The 23,318-nt window shown below is 45.3% G+C and overlaps 1 protein-coding gene across 3 annotated transcripts in view; it reads left to right on the forward strand.

Moving 5' to 3' along the window:
* The window catches only part of Svopl (SVOP like), a 64,838-nt gene continuing 41,520 nt past the window's right edge, over positions 1–23,318 (forward strand). Inside the window, exons 1-6 of one of the 3 annotated variants that reach the window (XM_076913539.1) lie at positions 1–167; positions 7,058–7,170; positions 7,474–7,637; positions 11,788–11,886; positions 19,449–19,520; positions 20,755–20,879. In XM_076913539.1, coding sequence (XP_076769654.1) covers positions 7,089–7,170; positions 7,474–7,637; positions 11,788–11,886; positions 19,449–19,520; positions 20,755–20,879 — 542 coding nt within the window. In that variant the 5' untranslated portion in view covers positions 1–167; positions 7,058–7,088. The remainder of the gene's footprint in view (positions 168–7,057; positions 7,171–7,473; positions 7,638–11,787; positions 11,887–19,448; positions 19,521–20,754; positions 20,880–23,318) is intronic. The other 2 variants (XM_076913537.1, XM_076913538.1) reach the window with 2 other exon arrangements.

Below are 23,318 nucleotides of genomic sequence, written 5' to 3' on the forward strand. Positions count from 1 at the left end.
CCAGGTGGCTCCTTAATGGATCTAGTCTAGAGAAGTGAGATGAAAGGAGAGTAGGGAAGGGGCCAGGCTGTTCTGAAAGGTAAGTTCAGAGGAGAGAGGCCTCCAGTGCTGCCAGAGACAGCACACAGGGACCTGAAATCAACACTTTCCTGACGAAGAATACAGAGGTGAGAAACTTTCAGGCAACAGGCTTGTATCTGTTTTTACTGCTGCTGTTCAGAGTAGGGAGAGGAGCTGACTATTTGTGTGTGGCTGGAGGCAAACGGAGTGTGAAACCTTTGTTTTTCAATATTTATGTATTGTATATATAGAAGTGTGTGTGTGTGTGTGTGTGTGTGTGTATGCATAGGTTCGTGCCCTATGCACACAAATCAGAGGAAGACACCAGGTGCCTCACTGTATCATTGTCCACTTACTCCCTTGAGAAAGAGTCTCTTACTGAACCTGGAGCTGGCAGCCAGCAAAACCCAGTGACCTTCTGTCCCCGCCCCTCCCTGGTGCCAGTTATAGAGGCCCACGACCATACTGGCTTTTTATATGGGTTCTAGGAATTTGAAATTGGGGTCCTTATACAAGTACTCTCCCATCCCCTTATTGATGATGTTACAAAACAAATTGCGTCACACATCAGTAAAAATCTATAGGGGACCAATTATTTCTGGCTTAAAAAATAAAGTATATTGAAATACAGTAGAATGAAGTTATCAGTCTTCCTCCGAGTTTGGTTACTCGAGGCCCCTCAAGACACCTTTGAGTGGCAGAGTCAGCCCTTAAATCTGTCCAAGTCTACCCATATCCCCTCTTCTGGTTGGTTGAAGGTGGGGCGTGCACTGCATCCTCACTTCAGGGTTTAAGGAAGAGCTGGCTGGGGATGCTAGGAGTTTTTCTCCTTGTTTCACTGGGTTAGTTTGGTTTAGCTTCTGCCCTGTCCTCCATCCCTCTCTCCCTCTGTCCTTCCCTCCCTTCTTTTCTCCCTCCTTCCCTTCCTCCCTCCCTTCTCTTCTTCCTCCTGAAACCCTCACCTACCTGAGGACCTACCTGTTGGCAACAACCGACAGCTTTTGGGGGAAGGAGAGTATTTAATGTACTACAGAGTCCATTTTATAATCAAATGCCACTACTTCATAAAAAGTTACCGACTAGAGGATGGAGAGATGGCAGTTAGGAAAGGGCTATCCCATGTAAGTCTGGGCTAGCCCATGTAAGCATGAGAGCTGAGTTTAGATCCCCAGCACACACATAAAAAGCCAGGTGTGGTAGCATATACTCTTAATCCCGATGTTGGGAAGGCAGAAACGGATTCCTGGGGCTCACTGGCTGGCCAGTCTAGGCTAAGCAGTGAGCTCCAGGCCAAGGAGAGACCTTGTCTCAAGGGTGATGGGTGACATTCCTGAGAACGACACCTGAGGCTGCCCTCCACACTCCACATACACACAAATGTCTAGGGGGTGGGGGAAGGCAGCTCACAAGGAACAACACACAAAGTTCTCTGGCCCCTGTGTGTGTGTGTGTATGTGTGTGTGCACGCATGCACATGTGTACCGAGACATACCTTTACCAAATAAGAACACCTCTCCAAGAAGTGTCTCAACAGTGTTTGGAAAAAGGACAGTCATTTTAGAAATGACTGTCCGAATGGCAGGCTCCCGAAGGGGTGAGATCAGACTGGAACCTACCTCCAGATGGAGACAGGCCCTTGTCTACTCCCTTCAGGGTTAATCCAGTGGGGAAGGTCCAGTAACCTGGCTAGGGGACTACCCCTGGGAAGGTGAGTTTAAGATAATGTACTGGGGGCTGGAGAGATGGCTCAGTGGTTAAGAGCACTGACTGCTCTTCCAGAGGTCCTGAGTTCAATTCCCAGCAACCACATGGTGGCTCACAATCACCTGTAATGGGATCTGATGCCCTCTTCTGGTGTGTCTGAAGAGAGCTACAGTGTATTCATAATAAATAAATACATAAATAAATAAATACAAATTAAAAAAAAGATAATGTACTTTTCCATCCTAGAATTCCTGCCTGTTAGTTCACTCCTTATGAGCTGGTTTTGTGTGTCAACTTGACACAAGCTGGAGTTATCACAGAGAAAGGTGCCTCCCTTGAGGAAATGCCTCCATGAGATCCAGATGTAAGGCATTTTCTCAATTAGTCATCAAGGGTGGGAGAGCCCATTGTGGGTGGTGCCATCCCAGAGCTGGTAGTCCTGGGTTCTAAAAGAAAGCAAGCTGAGCAAGCCAGTGGAAGCAAGCCAGTAAGCAGTACCCTCCATGGCTTCTGCATCAGCTCCTGTCTCCAAATTCCTGCCCTGTATGAGTTCCAGTTCTGACTTCCTTTGGTGATGAACAGCAGTGTGGAAGTGTAAGCTGAATAAACTCTTTCCTTTCCAACTTGCTTCTTGGTCATGATGTTTGTGCAGGAATAGAATACCTGACTAAGACAGGTGCCACAGTGGTCAGCTGGTTTGTCCACCTGTGTAAGTTCTAACTCAGAAAGCCATAATGTTGCCAGAGCCCAAGTATGCTCTTAATCTCTTTAACTAATGTCTTTGGGCTTTCTTGCTCCATTTCTTTTCAATAAAAAAAAAAGTGTATGAGTGTCTTTGTATATGTGTGTGTGTGTGTGCCCCTTGGAAGTTATGAGAGGCGGACAGATCCCATGGATCTAGAGTTAGAGAAGCCTGTTGGCCCCTGTGTGGCTGCTGGGAACTTAACCCAGGTCCTTTGCAAGAGCAGTGAGTGTTCTTAACTACGAAGCCATCTCTCCAGCCCTCCTTTTCCTTTTTCCAACGCCCACGATCCTCCCCTGTGCTACCTGAGAGCAGGTGGCTGAGGTCCAGGGCAGCCAATTTCCCCCCTTCTCCTCCTTCCCGAAGATGTGGAATTTACAGCTGACCTGTTCTGTCTTTTCCTTTGACTGTAATAAATGGTCCTCAAGTTTCTATTTCATTCCATTTTCTGTCCCCGAGCTTCTGCTTATGTCTGTTTATTGAAGGGACTAAGATTCCCAAAGGAGGACCTTGATTTGCTGGGACTCCCCAAGATTTCTGGTAATATCACTTTCCTACCTTTTAATCTTTAATCACTAGAGAAGACGAACCTGTGCCCGCACTTCTAGATGATGTCATACTGTGGTTTCTGTTACTTAGAATAACTTCTTTTTTTTTTGTTTTTGATACTTAGGAGGGACAATTTTGTGGATTATTGCTGAGTGGCATTGTTGTGACTTCCTGCTGGGAGTATATGTGCTTTGTGATGGTACTTTCTAGAGGGAAAAACCAAAAACCAACCAACCAACCAACCAAAAACAAAAGACACACAAAAGGATTTCATTATCACAGCGTAATTGTTTTAACATCTATCTTGGTGTCACCAGCTATGTCGAACAATTCTTAGGACATGGAACACACTAGGCCCTCTCTTGAAGTCCTCACAGGGGCCCACAGAACACAAGACGTCACTCCAACACTTGACAGGCATGGATGCCCTTCCTGGGCTACTGTAGGCAACTGTCTATGGCTTCTATTTCTAGGAAGGGGAGACTTGTTTCTGGGCGTGTCTGTGTGTTATGTGTCTGTTTTATTGGACTATGAAAAGTTGTCACATTACACACAGTCTGTGTTCATTTGTAGGTAAGTATACAGCTGTGGAGCCATCCCGAAGTTTGTGGCAAATCTACTGTCACCTCCAGTTGCTGCATTCACTGCTGCTGTGGCCTCTTCCTCCTTCCATCTTGTGAGGCACTTAGCACAGACCTATCCTCTCAGCAGTTGTAGTATAGAACACAGTGTCATGTGCCACCTGTATAGGGTTCGTCCCTCAGACTGGCTGCACTTTGTGCCAGCTGCCCAGGACCATGCCCCGCCCAGAACATGCCCCGCCCAGAACCATGCCCCGCCCACATCCCTGGCAATTGCTCTTTCCCGGCATCACCATCCAAGTAATATCGAGCCCTTCCAGACCCAACCTATTCACTTGACATCATGCCCTCAGCCTCTCTCTATGTTGTTACCTATGGCAACATAGACTTCCTTCTTTTATGGCTCGATCATACTGTTTCATGTACATGGTGCATTTTTCTTATGCGCATATCCATCAATAAACGTTTAGGTTGCTTCCTGTCTTGGCTGTTGTAAGTGATGTTGTAGCGACACAAGCTACAGGTTTTCCTTAGCATAGCTGCCTCCAGTTCCCCTGGAGATCCAAGTGTTTAGAGCTTGAACCATTGCATAATATGATAGTTCTACTTGTACTTTTTTTTTTTTTTTTTTTTTTTGAGGAAACATCTTAATCCATCCACGATGGTTGTACCAATCTACATTCTAATGAACAGTGTGCAAGGGTTCCACAGTCTCACACGTATCACACATGTGTGGGGCTGTTGCTTGTGCATGTTCGTGGGTCCTGTTGGGCTGAGTTGTGGATCCTGTGTGTCTGCCGCCCAGGCGGCTAGGGCCCTGGCTCAGGGAGTAGAAGTGTGGGAATTTGACTGAGTTCACTCCATGCGGTGCCGGGTGGATGCCGGACTATGGTCTACTCTGGGAGTGGGGAGCCAGTCTGAGGTCCCTTGGGGGCCGGAGTTCTTGGGTTGACCCCCTTGGGGAAGAAGGCAGGTGGGGATTGACTGGTCTCAGACCCTTGAGCTCCCAGGCGCTGCTGAGAGGCTGTGGAAGAGTTGGGACAGGGCCTATGGGCTAGAGTAACCCACAGCCGAAAGGGGCGGAGGGGGAGAAGATGAGCTCAGGCGGTGCCCCAGGGGTAGATGACATTCTTGGTTGAGGTGACTTGGCTGGGTCACGGCTGGCTTGGCTAGCTTGCTTGAGTTGGTGGGCTCCATGCAGAGAGGTCCTCAGCGGGAGATTAGATGGTAGCTCGGTAGTTGAAGACCTTCTCCACGGTCCCCCAATACGGGCCTCAAAGACGAGAGGTTGTCCATGGTTTTCATGGCAGAAAGTGGATGAAGCTGTACCCGGTGTTCTCAGGGCGGGCCTGAGGTTAGATACCTTTTACAAGTAGGAGGAGGATCTGGAAAGGATGCTTAATTGACTACACCCTCTGGCCTTTAGGTATCTCGTGAATATGGGGATCTCTTGAGGCTCTGCTGCCTGTAGTCACTCCCTCTATGTGTGGAGGGGCTGGTAGGGGTGTTGTCCTACGTGCCTTAAAGGTGCGGATCGATGGAGATCTTCTGCCTCATGTCAGGAGCCTGGAGTCTGGGAGCTTGGTGAAATGCATGCCGCCCCTTGCAGGGAAACCTGTGAGGTCTCCAACCTGTTGGGTCTCTGGCCATCTCTAGCCGGTGCTTGACCAGAAACCATGCTGCCCTTTCACGGTCCTACACACGTGTGCTCTATCACTGAGGTACATCCTCAAGCCCTTGTCCAACATTTTGATAATAGCTATTCTCAGGGGTGTGGTCAAGTTTCTTTGTGGCTTTGATTGGCATCTCTCTCTTGATTAGTGTTGCTGATCACCTCTTATGTGCCTATTAGCCAATCGTATATCTTTTTTCACTTGTTTATGTGTATGTATGTGTGGTTTACATATGTGTGAAGGCATGTCTGTGTGGGTATATGTAAGTGTGCACATGTGTTGGTATGCATATAGAGGCCCAGCATTGATGTTGGGAGTCTTCTTTAATGGCTCTCAACTTACTTAGAGGCAGGGCCTTTCTGTTGAACCCAGAGATTCAAGAGATACAGATTTATCTAGTTGAGTAGCCAGGTTACTACAAAGACTCCCCAAGGGCTGTGAGGTGAACTTCTTTCATGGGTGCTGGGGATCTGAACTCTGATCCTCATGTTTGCAGGTTCCTGATACACTTTGGTTGTTAACCATTTATACGTTATGAGTCTATGGAAAAATTATATAAGAATCATGGAATTTTATTTTTAAAGTTATTCATTTTGAAAATGTTACACATATTAAAATAAACCACAATACATCCATAATTCTTCAATGCTTTGTCATACATATGGCCCACCTTTTTAAAAAATTATTTATTTTCATTTATGGGTTTGAGTGTTTTACCTGCATATGTGTATATGGACTGTTTGCTTGTCTAGTGCATGCAGAAGCCACCAGAGAGCACCAGATGCCCTGGAACTGGAGTTACAGATGGTTGTAAATGCCAATGGGGTTTTTGATCATCAAGTCAAGGTGTTCTCAGGAAAAGCCCTGGCTGTCCTGGAACTCTGTGGAGCAGGCTGGCCTTGAACTCTGTACTCAGAGATACACATACCTCTGCCTCCTGAGTGCTGGGATTAAAGGCATGTGCCACTGTTGCCTGGGTCAGTCATCACTCTTTTTTTTTTTTTTTTTTTTTCCTGTGGCAGCAAATGCTTAATAAGCAGTCCTCACAGCAGTCCTGACCAGCGCTCTCAGCTTCCTCTTACCAAACAAGTCAGTGCACACCAGGTAGAGAATAAATGCTTTCTGTGAGTTAACAAGTTTGCTCCTCACATCAGCCTAAGAGTTAGGTGCGATACTATATCATTCTCATTGTAGGGGTGAGGAGAAGGAGGTGCAGAAGAAGGCAAATTCCTCAAGCCAGGTGCCCAGTAAACAGCAAGGAGGGAATCTAAACACAAGAGTAGTCTGTTCCAGATGAAATGGATGACAGAGGACAAAAAACATTCTAGGACTTGTGTGTGCACGTGTGTGGGTGCTCATGTGTGTTGTCTGTAGAGGTCAACCTTAGGTGCCTGTGCATGCATGTACATGTGTATGTGCATGCTACAGGTCAGCCTAGGGTGTGGTCCCTCAGGAATGCTGTCTGCCTCTTTCTGAGGCAGGGCCTCTCACTGACCTGCAACTCATGCGTTTGACCATGCTGGCTGGCCAGAAAGCCCCAGGAGTCTTCTTGTCTCCACATTAGATTTTTTTACATGGGTTTGATGAATACAAAAGGCTCCTCATGTGTGCACAGCAAGTGCTTTACTGACCGAGCCTGCCTACCAACCTACCTTCTGGGGTTTTGAAGATTTGGAGTGGACTTGGCATATGATATGTACTCTATAGTCATGATATTTCTTCTTTGCTACTCACCCTGGCTTCATTAGGGAAGCCGTGTGGGGAATCAGAGTGACCTAGATGGCAGCCAAGCAGAAGGAACCTGTGACGATTATCAGCCTTCGGAAACTGAGCCAGGCAGCCCCAGAACCACAGCAGAAAGGTAAGACCATCCCCCAAACGCCAGCTTTCAGACTAGTGCTTAACATGGCTATAATAATGAATTAGGGGCCAAGGCTGTAGGTCAGTTGGTAGACTGTTTGCCTAACCTGTACAAAGTCCTAAATTTGATTCTCAGTACCACATAAACTGGGTACAGAGGCATATGTCTGTAATCCCACATGAGAGGTAGAGGCACGAGGATCAGGAGTTCAAGGTCAACCTCAGCTATGTAGACATCTGAAGTTAGTCTAGGCTACACGAGACGGAGTAATGTATACTAATAATGTTGTGCATACCTGCACAGGTGGGCCATGGTCCGCAAAGGCTCCCTCCACCCCTGGCCTGAGTGGTCCTCATACTCTGTCTTCCTTGTCAGAGACCAAGACTTTCACCGTGGAGGATGCGGTGGAGACCATCGGCTTCGGGCGCTTCCACATTGCACTCTTCCTAATCATGGGCAGCACCGGGGTGAGTGCCCTCAGAGAACCTCTGCGGCTGTGATTCTGTCCTCACTGTTTGGTGCCAAGTTTCTGCTGGCCCCCAGCAGTGGGCTGTTCATTCCAGGGAGTGGGAATCCCATGGAAATGATGCCATCAGCCTTTGCAGTGGTTTGTCTGGGAACGATGGAATACAAGTGTCACTTCTGGCAATTCAAGACTCATCTTAAAGGTTTACACTGAGCTCTTGGAAAGAAGGGAAAGGCATGAGGTTATTCCATGAGGCATAGACATGAGCTCTCGAGCATGTGTGCATTGGTATCACCTGGAGCACCTGCTGTCAGGAAGACTCTGGATCCCCTAAGAGACTTAGTTGTTTTCTTCTATCAGTGGCATGTGTTCCCCCTAAGTCCTAGGTGTTGCGTGCTAGGCATGGTGGGTATATCTGTAGTCACAGCATTTGGCAGATAGCTATAAGATTTAAGGTTATCTTCTGCTAGATGTTGAGTTTGAGGCCAGCTAGGGCTACACGAGATCTGACTTTCCTCCACATGTACACAGTGGCACATGCACACACACACACACACACACACACACACACACACACACACACATTTAGGCTTTTTTAAGTTTTAGAAAGGGCGGGTGATATATCTCAGTGAAAGAGAGCTTGCCTAGCATGTGAAGTTCCAGCAAGACTCTGGGATAGATGCCGCCCCCCTCCACCCCCCTCCCCCAGTGCAAAGATCAAATCAAATCAAATCAAATCAAATCAAATCAAATCTCTTTCTTTTGGGAAATGGGGTTTTATTATGTTGTCCGTGGTATGGTGGACTTAAGTGATTTCAGTCCTAAATATTTAATTCTCTAAAAAGATCGTCACCAAATATTCACTAGCCGAAAGCAGGTAACACATGGGTGTGATTCTGGCACTTGAGAGGAGGAAGCAGGAAGACTGGAAGTCAAGTTTAGTAAATCGAATGCTTTTCTGAGATGGTCATGCTGTCTGAGTCCTGTGCTTAAACATCCTAGTGTCTGAACTCTGAGCACAGCTGGAATGCTCTAGGGGAGACAAGCCACACAGTAACAAGAAAGCCGGGCAGCTTAGGGATCACGGCTCCTCCTTTCCATGCCAGGCTTCCATGTTACTGTAATAAACGATCCTATGACTGTCCCAGCAGTATCATCGAGAGAAACCCCAGACAAACGTGCTGTCTTCCTGTATTTCTCCTTCCTCTTCCTTGTCTATGATGTCAGTGTTCATTCTGTCCTACAGGTGCAAGCCCTCAGATCTGGTTGGGCATTGGAGTCCCAGTAGATACCAAGACTGAGGTATGAGGATCACTTGAGGCCAAGAGTTCAAAGCAAAAACAAAATTGTGCCCAAATCTGACCCCCAGCAAGGCTGCATTCAGTGGTGATGCAACTGCAATCCCAGTCAGAGGGGAAGGATCCCTGGTGTCTGCTGGCCATCTGGTCAAGCCAAGTCAGTGGGCTCTAAGAAAATTAGATTGGGCTAGAGGGATAGCATTTGCTGCTCTTGCAAAGACCCAGGTTTCATTCCAGCACCCACATGGCAGCTCACAACCACCTGTAACTCCAGTTCCAGGGGATCCAATACAACCTTCTGACTGCCATGGCTCCTGCATACCTGTAGTATACATGCATACTCAAATGCACACACACAATAAGTTAAATACTAGTATCATATTTAATATCATTCTAACATAATATACTACTACAATCTTTAGTATAATGAATATTAGTATCATATTAGTATTAATTATTTACTATTAATATGTAATATATAATTAATTTGTATTACACACATATATATGCACATATCTATCTATCTATATATATGTATCTGCAACTGTCTTTTAGAAGCTCATCCTGTGCTATCAAGTTTCTGGTTGGTTGGTTGGTTGGTTGGTTTCTGTTTTGTGGTTTTTTTTTTTTTTTAAACCTAATTCATCTGTTTCTACTCATTCATTTTTGGCATCTGCTTTCTTTCCCTGGGAGATAAACCCACCCTGAAATGGAGTATGGGATATGGACCAAAAGTTGATTGTTTCAGTTAGGTTTGCTTGCTTGGGAAGAGGAAACCTCAACCAAAGAATGAACTCCATTAGATTGGCAGGTGGGCATGTCTGGGGAGCATTTTCTTGATTGCTGAATGATGCAAGGGTGGGCTGGGTGGAAGCTTACTATGGGTGGCCCCAACCTTGGGCAGATGGACCTGGGCTGTTTAACAAAGGTAGCTAAGCAAGTCTATAAATAACACTCCTCCATAGTCTCTGCTTCAGTCCCTGCCTGCAGGTTTCTGCTTTGAGCTCCTACCATGGTGTTGGGGATTGGTTCTAATGCTTTGAATTAATCTGGTCCCCAAAATTTGGAATCTGTGTGTCCAGCTGCTGAAGGTCCTTATCCCCAATTGGTTTTTGATCGATCAATAAAGAACCAATGGCCAATGGCTGGGCAGGTAGACTGAGGTGGGACCTTTAGATTTGCATGGGCTAGGAACTGGGAGAAAGGAGAGAGAGAGAGAGAGAGAGAGAGAGAGAGAGAGAGAGAGAGAGAGAGAGAGAGAGAGAGATCACCATGTTTCAGAGGGAGACAGATCAGATTTAGAACTGCAGAAGAAAATTTATCTAAAAGGTAGGTGGAAAGGGAAAGTGGCCTTACAGGAGGGGCTGCCCAGAGGGCCCTTATAGGATAGAGCAGCAAAGATAAAACATAGATTTAGAAGGTGTTGAGCCTGGAGTACTGGAGAGAAACGTATGCTAATCAGGCAGAGGACTAGAACTGCTTAACCTTTGAGCTAGTCAAGGCATATTTAAAATCAATTGGGGTGTGTGTGTGTGTGTGTGTGTGTGTGTGTGTGTCTTTCATTAATGAATCCAAATAGCTCTTGGGTGGTTGAGTGTGTGTATGCGACCAGTCACGAGCACAAAGCAGTTTAGCTAATACTCTGTTACAGCCTGATTTCTCTCTATGATGGACTATAGTTTGTATGTTAAATAAGACTTTTCCCCCCTTGTTGCTTTTGGTCATGTTGTTCATCACAGCAACACGAAGCACTCTAGAATGCTAGTTATCCATTCTCTTCCTGAGATACTTAGTAGCACATGCTATGCCATCTGCTCAGGAGACAGTATCCTGATTATGAGCTCCTAACCTGTGTCTGTTGTATTACTGTTTTCAGCCTATAAAAACTTTCCAGTCTTCTTGAGATCCCAGCTTCCTGATATAAGAAGCTATTTTAAAACCCCATTTGGAAAGGTGTGTCCTACCAACTGCCAAGGCTAGCCAGACTCACCCATTAGCTAAGTGACTGGTCCCTTAGTCAGTGTAACTGAGGTTAACGATATCACCAGGGAATATGTACTCTCAATCTTTAGGGATACTCTCAAGTTGTGCCAACTATGGACATTACATCTATGAAAACTAAGGGTCGACTGTAGGGTAGGAATCTACTTTCTTTTTGTTCTGCTTTGGTTTTTTTTTTTTTTTTGTTTGTTTTTTTTGTTTTTTGTTTTTTTTTTTTTGTTTTTTGTTTTTTTTTGTTTTTCAAGACAGGGCTTCTCTGTGTAGCCCTGGCTGTCCTGGACCTCACTCTGTAGACCAGGCTAGCCTCGAACTCAGAGATCCGCCTGCCTCTGCCTCCCAAGTGCTGGAATTAAAGGCGTGTGCCACCACCACCTGGCTATGCTTTGGGTTTCTTGATTCAGGGTCTTGAAGCCAGCCAGTGCTGGTCTCAAACCCACGATGCTCCTGCCTGGTGGGATCACAGGTGTATGCTACTGTGACAGGCTCTACTGTATTACACACACACACACACACACACACACACACACACACACCTAGGGCAGTGGTTCTCAACCTTTTAATGCTGTGACCCTTTATTACAGTTCCTCATGTTATGGTGACCCCAACTGTAAAATTATTTTCATTGCTGTTTCATAACTGTAATTTTGCTACTGTTATGAATCATAATGTGTTTTCTGTTGATCTTAGGTGACCACTGTAAGTGGGTCGTTCAACCCCTAGGTTGAGGATCCCCAGGTTGAGAACTGCTGACCTAGGGGAAAGAGGATATTGGGACTAGGAGGGTGACATGCTTGTGTGGAGGTGATGTGAGCTAGTGTATACATGTGGCTTTGTTTCCTCCTTCTCTTTCAGGTTGTGGAGGCCATGGAGATCATGTTAATAGCAGTTGTGTCTCCTGTCATCCGCTGTGAATGGCAGCTGGAGAACTGGCAGGTGGCGTTTGTCACCACGGTGAGTACCTGCTGCCTGTGCCCTGTGAATGAATGAACAGCCTTAGTGCCCGGCTTTCCTTCCAGTACTCCGAGAGCTCACAGCCGACCCTAATGCCACCCATGATGAGCAGTGCTGGCCTCGAAAGCTGTACTATGGGTTTCCAGGCCCTATGCCGTTAGCATTCAAAGCTTTTCTGGCTTTTTCTTTTAGTCTAGTGAATAACGGTGAGTAGCCAAGCATCCCTGGCTGATGTTATCTCCTCCATCCTTCTAGAACAGTCTCACTTTCATGCACTGCCTTCAATCACAGCCCCAGCCCCTCCTCCCTAGCATCCGGCCCTCCAGATGATCTCCACTTAACAGCCGCCAGTAATACATTAAGCCCTCCCTGAAAAAGACACTGACACAGTATGTGTTGCGGTTTTCAGATCCCAGTCCATGTAACAAGAAGCAACTTTACACAAAGGATTTGTACTTCATAGTCATTATGTTTCTTACGAAATGGATATTAAAGTCTGCTTTCTACCTGACACATGGTTTGGTTAGTATGCAAAGAGGACCTATTGAAAATGTGAGGTCATGTCGTGGGTGTGAGCAGCCACTAAAGGGCTTAAAGAGGGCTATGATCGGGTGTTCCAAGAAATCTGAGGAAGTATGGCTGATGGGCCAGATCCCAGGGAGGCAGGAGGTGGTGGTGAAGGGCAGTGTTTGGAGGTAAGACTGTGTGTTCTGGAATTACTGTGGTAACGGCATCAGCCTGGGAGGTTCGGAGAAGCACAGGGTAATGAGAAAGGAGTTGGCTTACTTGTCATTAAAACTGACTTTAACAGAACACATAACATAGAATGACATTCCAGGATGTGGTCAGACTGAGATGACTGTCTGGGAGTCAGGGAGGTGGTGACCCGGAACAGGCAGGTGGCAGAAGCTTCGAGGGAGAGATTTTGTAAGACGGGATTAGCACTAATGATGAACATGGTTATGGAAAATTCTAGATGCTTTCTTGTTGATCTCCTATTCCCTGGCTTATTTTCTTGTGGCTTAGTTAGAGTCTCATTGGTATAAAGAAACACCATGACCACAACAACTCTTATAAAGAAAAACATTCAACTGGGGCTGGCTTACAGTTTCAGAGGCTTAGTCCATTATCGTCATGGTGGGAAGCATGGTAGTGTGCAGACTTAGTGCTGGAGGAGCTGAGAGTTCTACATCTTAATCTGAAGGCAGCAGAAGGAGACTGTGTGTCCTAATGAGTGTAGTTTGAACATATATAAGACTTCAAAGCCTGCCTTTAGTGACACACTTCCTCCAACAAGGCCACACCTACTCCAATAAGGGCACACCTACCAATAGTGTCACTCCCTATGGGCCAAGCATTTAAACACACAAGTCTATGAGGGCCATACCTATTCAAACCACCACACCTTTCAAGCTTGCAAGGAAGTGGACAGAAAAGCAGCCTTGCTTGGTAGGCTAGTGAGGACACATGGTCACCTTTCTACTCACAGTCTCCTCTGAATTTGGATTTGTCCTGGACCCCCACTCTCTCCCTTGTAATGTTGTCCTTGTAATGTTGCTTTGGTCATAGTGTCTATTCACAGCAGTAAAACCTTCAGACAAGTTCAAATCCTGCTTCTTTCCATGTCCTGGAGGACAGAAGGCTTATGGCCCAGGTGTGTGTCTAGCCACAGTAGGACATTAGTCCTTTTCTGAAAAAGCAGAAGAGTGTGTAGTATGTAATTCAGAAAGTTGTCCTTTGTTTTGTGATTGATTCAGGATCTTACTATGCACCTCAGGGTTTTCATTTGTATGCCTCGTCCCCATTCAGTCTCCCGGTGCTGGGATTACAGATGTGCTACTATACTTGGCAGAATCATATTTTATATTAAATAAGAGATCAGAGCTCCACAAGGAAGAGTACAAGGGAGCTTTATACTGTCCTGCTGCCATGCAATCTTACAGAAATGCAGGCTTCCTGGTTAACACAGGCTGAGTTGAGTTTCTGTCCTAGAAAGTAGAGCCCAGGGCAAAAATCATGGCTTTTGAAACTCAAGGAACTATGAGGTAAAAACTGAGACACTGAATTTAAAAAAGCAAAGACTACACCAGAAAGTGGGAAGACTCCATGTTCATGGATAGACAGATTTAACACTCTGAAAGTAGCTGTATGGGTGAGGGTAGCCTGTAGATTCGCTCCAATCCCCATCAACATTCCAAATGATACTCTTTGAAGAACTAGAAAGAAATAATCCTAAAATTAATGCAAACACAGAAGACTCCTCATGATCAAAGCAACCCTAAGCAGAGAGATTAATGCAGGTCCCTGATTTCAAATGATATTACAGGGCATTAAAGACAAACACAGAGCAGTACTGGACAAAAGTCACATGCAGACCAAGGGCAGGGGACCCAGATATAAACCTGCAGGACCAGAGCCATTCAGGTTTTGAGAAAGGAGCCAAAAACACCCAGGGGAAAGCAAATGGCCTGTCTGCAAAGGGTGCTGGGAAAACTGAGTATACACACGTGAAGAACAAAATTAGAAATACATCTTGCATAATAGTCGATTCAAAATGGATCAGAGACCTTAATATAAAACCCAAAACACTGAGACTTGCTAGAGGGAAACGGGAAGAATCCTTCAAGACATAGGACTAGGCAAGGACTCTCTGAACAACTCCAGCAACACAGGAAATGACCCCACTTGACAAGTGGGATTAGGTGAAATTAAAAAGCCAGCCAAGGAAGCAGTCACCAGAGTGCAGAGGCAGCCTATAGAAAGGGAGAAAATTTCTGCCAGCTCAGACAGGAGGCTGACACCCAAAACATGTAAAGAACTGGGGGGAAAAATACACCAAGAACCCAAATTTTCCATTAAATCAGCGATGTAGTATATGGTATAAACAGTTATCCAAAGAAGAAATTAAACAGCCAATAGACATTTGAAATATTCGGCATCCTTAGCCATCAGAGAAATGGAAATTAAAACGACTTTGAGATTTCCTCTCACCCCAGTCACAATGGCTGTCATGAAGAAAAGGAGTAACTGCAAATGTTGGCAACAGTGTGGGGGAGGGGAGAGAAATCAATATGCAGGTCTCTCAAGAAAAACTAAAACTGACATTGGCCAAGGACAAGGAAGTGGGCTTCAGGAAGGAATCTGACATTAGGCTAGAACAAAGAAGCAATTTCAGGCAGAAGTCTAAATATTAGGGTAGAACAAAGAAGTAATTTCAGGCAGGAAACTAAATCTTAGGCTAGAACAAAGAAGTAGGCTTCAGACGTGACAATAACTTTGGACTAGGACAGGGAAGGAGGCTCAGATATTTTGGTCATCCTGATAAGCCCTTAGAAACAGTGATCATGGGAGTGGTCACTTGGACTTTGTTTATTGTCTTGCTTGTTCCTTGACTATTTGCATCTATTGTATTGCTAGTTCCTCAACCTAAAACTGACCTTAATACTTGCATGTAATTAAAATGGTATAAAAGTAAAAAGGAGGAGGGGGGATGGGATAGGGGGTCTTGGGGGGGAGGGAAAATGGGGAAAGGGGATGACATCTGAAATGTAAATAAATAAAATATCAACTTAAAAAGTACATATATATATAAGAAGGATAAATCCACAGTACTGTATAGCTGTGTGGACGACAAATCTCTGAATATAAATAAACAGAAAATTGATTTAGTAAAAAAGAAAAACTAAAACTAGAGCTATTACGTGACCCAGCCAAACTGCCCCAGGGCATACTCTTAAAATCCTCTTGGTCCAACTGCAGAGACACTTGCACACCTGTGATTGCTGCTCTGTGCACACTGACGAGAGATAGAGTCATCCTGGAGGCCCACCAGTGGATGGACACATCAGAAAACGTGGTACATGTACAAAGCAGTACTTTAACCAGACATAGGAGAAAAGAGCCATGACTCTGTATGGAAGTGTATGGAACTGGAAATCCTTATGTTAAACCACGTATTCCAGACTCAGAAAACTCCACACGTCTTCTCTTATATGTGGGTCTTGGCTTCTAATTTTTAAATATATGTTTAGGGCAGATACATGCCATGAAGTTAAGATGAGGACCATGAGGGGGGAAAGATGTCTTGGGAGGGTTAGGGAGGATGAAAACCAAAGGTAAATAAACATGTGACATGACAGGGGTCGGGAGGGTGGGAAGCAGGAGAGGAAGGGAAGGAGAAGGGAAGGAGGCATCATTAAAAAAGCTTGGAGTTAGGGAGATGGCTCAGCCATTAAGAACACCTGCTGCTGTTGGACTTAAAGATCCAAAACCAGGGGACACGTTCCCCCAGAGACACACATGGATGGAACTCACTGCAATAACATGAGGTTTATTGATGAACTGATAGTGAAAGATACAGAAAATTTATGAAAAATATAGAAAGTTTTTATGACCCCTAGACCTGAGCAAAAGAATGCAGGTTCACTAGTCCCAAGGAAGTGGAACTTCCTTGAATGTAAGATTTCAGGCCTTCACTGCCCCGGGATACATTCCAGGAGGAGTACATTATCCCTGAGTCAGAGGACACTTGCTGGATTAACATTCCTCAAGCCTCAGGGAAGAGAACCCACAAGCGGTTGGGGAAGGCCCAAAGGGGAAGACACATTCCTGACCACAAAGAAAGATGCAAGTCATCTGGGTGGTCCCAGGAACTGGCTGACCATAGATGAATGGTTGGTCAAGGTTACATCCTTACAAAAGATAAGTATATAAGATGTTTTCCGCATGACCCTGACTAAATTTGGGTTGGGACCTTTTAAGACTTTTTACTATTTTTATGTTATGCTTCCTTAGTTACTCCCTCGTCCCCCTGGTTTGTGGTTTTCTCCTATATAAGCCCTCCTCACCCAGCCATTCTTTGGGGCAGACACTCCTCTGCCCCTGCGTGGTCACGAGTCTCGGCCTCAGTCGACTGACCCCGAAATATACCTCTTGCTGTTGCATCAAGAATGGTGTCTTATGAGTTATTGGGGTGGCTGCGAATTTCTGAGACTTGAGGGAGGTCCTTCCTTCGGGGGGGGGGGGGGGCGGTCTTACAATAGTAGCCGGTGCACCGGGGGACTCTTCTGCATGTAGGCAAGAAGAACCCCGAACTGAAGTTAAGGGCAGTTTATATACAGAGTTTACAAGGACAGTTAATTACTTCTTGGACAATATCAAAAAAGATTTCAAACAGCCATTCCCAGAGCTGGTTTCTGTTCTCAGCCTCTAATAAGTAACTCAAATTTGCAAATTTATCTTTATAACAGAGAGGGTTTGTTTAAGTAGCTTCTGTTTATCCAGGTGTATTGTATTAAGGGCTCTTCTCCCTTATCTTGGGCCCTTTTCTCTGGAATGTTTGTTGAGTCTTTGGAATGTGCTCCTCCCTGGGGGCAGCTAATATTTGGGTGTAAGCCGAAACTCAAAACCTAAGAATCCTTTAATTTTGAGTTCACGCCGAGACTTGAAATTACATTCTTACATTTAATTTTAAGTTCAGACTGAGACTTGAAATTACACTCCTCTTGCAGAGGACACAAGTTTGAGTCTGCTGAGCAGCTCAAACCACCTGTAACTCCAGCTCCAGCTCTCCAACAGTCTCTTCTGGGCTCCTTGGACATCTTCATGCACATATACAACATACACATACACACATTCACACACACACACACACACACACACACACATTCATACACACTCAGACACTTGCACACTCACACACACTCACACACACATTCACACTTGCATACTCTCACACACACTCATACTCATACACACTCACATTTACACACACACTCGCACACTCATACACACTCACACAAACACATATACATACTCACACATTCACATATATATATATACTCATATACACATTCACACAAACACACACACTCACATCCACACACATACACTCATATACACTCACACAAACACACATGCACACACTCACTCACACTCACACATTCACCCACACTCACGCACTTGCACACCCACACAAACACATACACACACTCACACATTCACACACACTTGCACACTCACACACACATGCACACACTCACACACACATGCACACACTCACACACACTCACACAAACACATACACAAACATACACATGCACACACACTCACTCATACACTCAGACACACACACATACACACTCACACATATGTATAAAATGCTATAACAAAACCCATTACATACAATTTGTTTGCTGGGTTTGATCTGTAGCACAGTGGAGTGGGGCAAGTGTGCTTGCATGTTGGCTTTCAAATAGTTCCTTGTGAGAGCATTTTCCATGAGATGTGCTGGAAGCAAAACTGGTATTGTGCCTCTTTTCCTGGAGGCACCAGCCCGGAGGCTTCCTGAGGGGAAAAGCAATTGTCTGGAAGGCAGAGAAGTAGATGCTAAGTGCACAGGTCCACACACAGAGCCAGGGCTGAGTGAAGTGTTAGACAAGAGAGGAAAACAAGGCAGCTCTGCCTTAGGGTTTACAGTTCAGAGATTTTATGTATATGTTTGTTTATTGAGACAGGGTCTCTATGTGTGAGCACCAGCCAGCGTTGAACCAAGTCTCCTAATATGGTTAGTGGGAATGAAAACCAGGCCTGGCTTGGAAGGCTCTCAACAAGACTGAGGCTGAGACAAGTTTATTGCAAGCAATCAGACTTTTAATATGCTTATTAGAAACAGAATACAGTTGTAGTTGCCAGCATACAATGTTGTTTACAAGCTATGCAGGGTACATAAGACTAACTAAGAGTAATTGCACAGCTAAGCTTCTATATGTTCTCCTGACTTCTAGGGAACGCAGGAATACACAGACTACCAGAATACTCCACTGCCATAAAGGAGTGCATTGTTTCTCAGGAGCTGAAAGTCACAATGCCCCAGCAGCCAGGATTTTAACCTGAAAACCCTATGACGAGTGCCTGTCAAGGCAGCTAGACCAGGCCAAGTCTATGGTTCTCTGCATCCGTGTAGCCCAAGCTGGCCTCCAATACACTATCTACCCAAGGGTAACCTTAAATTTCTGACCCTCTTGCTTCCACCTCCAGAGTGCTGGGATTACAGACATGAACCCTCATGCCTGATTTTATGTGGAGCTGGGGATAGAACCAGGGCCTTCTGTGTGCTAAGCAAGCATCCTATTAACTGAGCCCCCACCCCAGCCCTTGAGAAGTACCAAGAAAGGCTGCTTTGGTGGCAGGAGCTTGGGCCACCACAATAAGGGATAAGGAAGGCATAACAGGGATGACCAGATCTTAAATGACAATGGGAAGTCACAGCTTTGGTCTGGGCACAGCTGAAGCCAGTGTCTGGGAGAAGGAATGCAGCTCCCTGCTCTGTGGACCTATTTCTACCTATGTCATGTTGGTACGGTGTCTTTGTAAGAAAGTATAGACACTGACCTCAGGAGCTGTGACCTCAGGAGCCTGCCTGTGCTCCCGGAGCCCTGAAATGCTTTGGGAAACCAAGCCTAATTTTACTTGGCATGGCTATTTGCTTAATATAGCAAACACATAGCTTACTGGTGTATTCCGCTTAGAACATTGTTATTTTTTTTTCACCCTGATTCTAGATGGTGTTTTTTGGCTACATGGTATCCAGCATCCTCTTTGGTCTCCTGGCTGACAGATATGGCCGCTGGAAGGTAGGTCAGGCCATTTAGGATTGTACCTGACGCCCCCCCCCCCACATTGTTTCTCTTCCACGGACTTTTGTCCCATGTCAATACCTCTCATCTCAAAGGGTATACGAGACAGCTTAGTCAGGAGCCAAACACAAGTGACTGTGACCAGCAGGAACACAGATTCAGGTTATCCCAAATACCACATTTTTGCTGGATACTTTTTAATGTCAACTTGACACAAGCTAGAGTCATCAGAGAGGAAGGAGCCTCAGTTGAGAGAATGCTTCCATAAGATCCAGCTGAAGGTAAACCTGTAGGGTATTTTCTTAATTAGTGGTGGATAAGAGAGGGCCTGGCCCATTGTGGGTGGTTGCCATCAACAGGTTGGTGATCCTGGATTCTATAGGAGAGCACTGAGCAAGCCGTGGGGAGCAAGCCAGTTAGCAGCATCCCTCCACGGCATCTGCCTCGGCTCCTGCCTCTAGGTTTCTGTCCTGTTTGGGCTCCTGTTACTTACTTGGATCCTGACTTACTCGGATGGTGAACACTGATGTGGAAGAGTAAGACAAACCCTTCCCCAATTTTCTTTGGTCACAGTGTTTCATCACAGCAATAGTAACCCTAACTAAGACAATGTTCCAACTTGGTCTTGCTATTTAATAACAAATACAGCTGTTGGAGACATTAGATTGATAGCTTAAGCAAAGCAGGAGAATCTCTGCTATAGGGCTCAGATGTTATTTGATGACATTTTTTTACTTGGGGACAGCGAAAGCTAGTTAAATTCATGCAATCCAAAGGTTTTACCTTATAATCACTAGGGTGTTGGATCTGATACAGAGGTGGGTGGAAAGTGTCTATTGGGACAGCTAAGGATATCCTAAGATAATTTGGCTCTGGATCTGCTGTAGTCCAGCTTTCTGAAGTTACTGTTCTCAGCAGCCAACCAGTTCTGTAAAATCATCAGCATAGCTGTGATTTTCCTGGGAACTTTAGTTCACACTCTAAGCTCCAAGTTTGCCTCAAATACTCTTTCCCACACAGGGTTTCCTTTTGCTCCTAACAGCCCTATGGTAGACACAGTAAAGGGACTTTCAAACAGGGAAAGGCCTGGAGTGTGTCAGTGGAGACTGAGAGAGACCAGCAGGTGCTGTGGCTCTGATGTTCCACAGAGGAAGCACCCAACTCCGGAGGTGTCCCAGACCCCTTCATTCCCCAGGCAGGTCCAGTAACAAGTGTTCTTTCCTTGCTTCAGATTTTGCTGCTCTCATTCCTGTGGGGAGCCTACTTCTCCTTGCTGACCTCTTTCTCCCCCTCCTACATCTGGTTTGTCTTTCTACGGACGATGGTAGGCTGTGGAGTGTCTGGCCATGCACAAGGGTAAGACTTGCTCCAGAGTCTTTGGGGAGAAATGTCAATGCCCTACACGTGGGATGTGTGTGTGTGTGTGTGTGTGTGTGTGTGTGTGCGCGCGCGTGCGCATGTGCAGAGAGAGAAAAAAACAGACATACATGCACACAGTCACAGACAGACACACACAGACATACACACATGTACACATCCACATACAGAGAGAGTTTCGGGGCACAGATTTATATATAGACAGAACACACACAGGCACACACACACACACAACTATACTAAGTAGGTGAAGCACATGTTAGTATCTCTGTGGAGTTCAAAGGCTATACTACTGGGACCCCAAGGAGGAAACTTGCGGAGGGCAACCGCTGCAATCACAAGAGGATTTAATTAATTAGTCCAATGCATTGGGGCTGCTTGCTCACTCAGGAGAAGAAGCAGCTGAGAATGCACTCGGGCAGAAGCATATATACAGTTTGAACAGGGCAGATGTTTTTGGTGATAAACTGGTCAGTTGGCATTGATGGGCTGTGGGAGACCCTCTAACAGGGAGCTATCTGTTGTCAGATGGCTCCATATGTCTGATAACCCAAGGTTTTTCTTGGAACCATGTGTCTTCATCCCTTTTGGAAAGGGAGGGATCCTGTGGTTTTTCCTGGGACTGTGTGGCCTCACCTTTTGGGAAGGGAGGGGGCAGGGATAATTTTCCATGGACTTTACAGCTCATGATCAAGGTCTTGGTTTGGAAGGCAGGTCAAGGCATGTAGGAGTTAAGCTTTTTCCTGTACACTGTTTTGTGGCACTCTTCCCATTGCCCCCTGTCAACCCCTCTCACCTCAAAGGGGCTAAGAGATAGCTGACTTTGGGGCAAAATACAAGCACTTGTAACACTCAGGAGTAACCATCCATTACAAAGTGCCATTGCCCTGTAGTTTAAAACTACACCCGACTAGAGAAATAGCTCAGGGGTTAAGAGTACTTACCAATCTAGCAGAGGGCCCAAATTCAAATCAGCTGCAGGGAAAATTGATGCCTCTGGTCTCCTTGGGAACCTGCAAACCACATACATTCATGCACATGAACACACACACACACACACACACACACACACACACACACACACAGAGAGAGAGAGAGAGAGAGAGAGAGAGAGAGAGAGATACCACACTTAAAAATAAAATAAAAATATTTGGATTAAAAAAACAAAATCAAAAACAAAACCCATACCAGAAAGAATTTGCAAAGCAGAGGGGAAAATCCTGAAATAGGCTTAAATTAATGTGGCTGTCTGTTCCCTGCCAAACTTTCTCCTCTGCTAGGTAAATGTACAGGGTCTCAGTGTTTGAGTGTGAGTTGCTGTGTTAATGTTCCAGTTATGGGCCATCTAGAAACCCCAGAACCCCCAGGCTATTCCCTCTGGGATGACTTGTGGCAAGTTCTCCTTCAATCACGGAGATGTCAAAGCACCTGGCACTGCCTTTATGTGTGGAAAACAGAAGTGTTTTTCCCTGGGGCATGAGTTAAGTGTCTGAGCTGAGAGCCGGGATAGGGATAGGAGAGAACTAGATGCTGAGAGAGCTTAAAAATCTGCAAGATGCAGTCCAATCAATATTTTGAAAGGAAGGAAAGAAGGAAGGAAGACCCAGCTCTGGTTAATGCAAACAGAAACAATGTGAAAACTGCTGGACTCATTCTGTTTCTTCTGTTTACAAATCACTCGATACTTCTTTAGGACAGTGCTGTGACTATCGTCAGTGAACATTCTTTGCCTTTCCTTGGGTATATTTGATTTCTTAGGTATGTTTTACATCAAAAGGGTGATTTGATTTGATAAAGCCATCATCCAAAGCTTCTCTTGACCAAAGCAATAGGACTGACGTCCTTGTTTAAAGGGACTGTCGCAGCAAAGTGACAGGCAAGGAACAGTCGCAAGTTCACCTCTCACTGGAAGTGGAAAGTCACTGTAACAATTATAGCTTCATATCCAAGGAGCTCCTTTCTAATTAAAATAATTTTTAGATTTACGTTTGTGAGTGCTTTGCAACATGTATGTATATATGTGCATGTGTATGTATGTATGTGCATATGTATGTATGTATGTGCATGTGTATGTATGTATGTGCATATGTATGTATGTGCATGTGTATGTATGTATGTGCATGTGTATGTATGTATGTATGTGCATATGTATGTATGTATGTGCATGTGTATGTATGTATGTGCATGTGTATGTATGTATGTGTATGTATGTATGTGCATGTGTATGTATGTATGTATGTATGTGTGTATGTATGTATAGTATGTGACTCCTGTGAGTGCCTGGTGCCTCAGAGGTTAGAAAAGAGTGTCAGATACCTTGGAACTGGAACTAAGAACGATTATGAGAACCAACCTTAGGTCCCATGCAAGAGCCACAAGAGCTCTTAACTGCTGAGCCATCTCTAAAGTGCTCCCCCC

Source organism: Arvicanthis niloticus, chromosome 15, assembly GCF_011762505.2.
Source record: "Arvicanthis niloticus isolate mArvNil1 chromosome 15, mArvNil1.pat.X, whole genome shotgun sequence".
NCBI lineage: Eukaryota > Metazoa > Chordata > Mammalia > Rodentia > Muridae > Arvicanthis > Arvicanthis niloticus.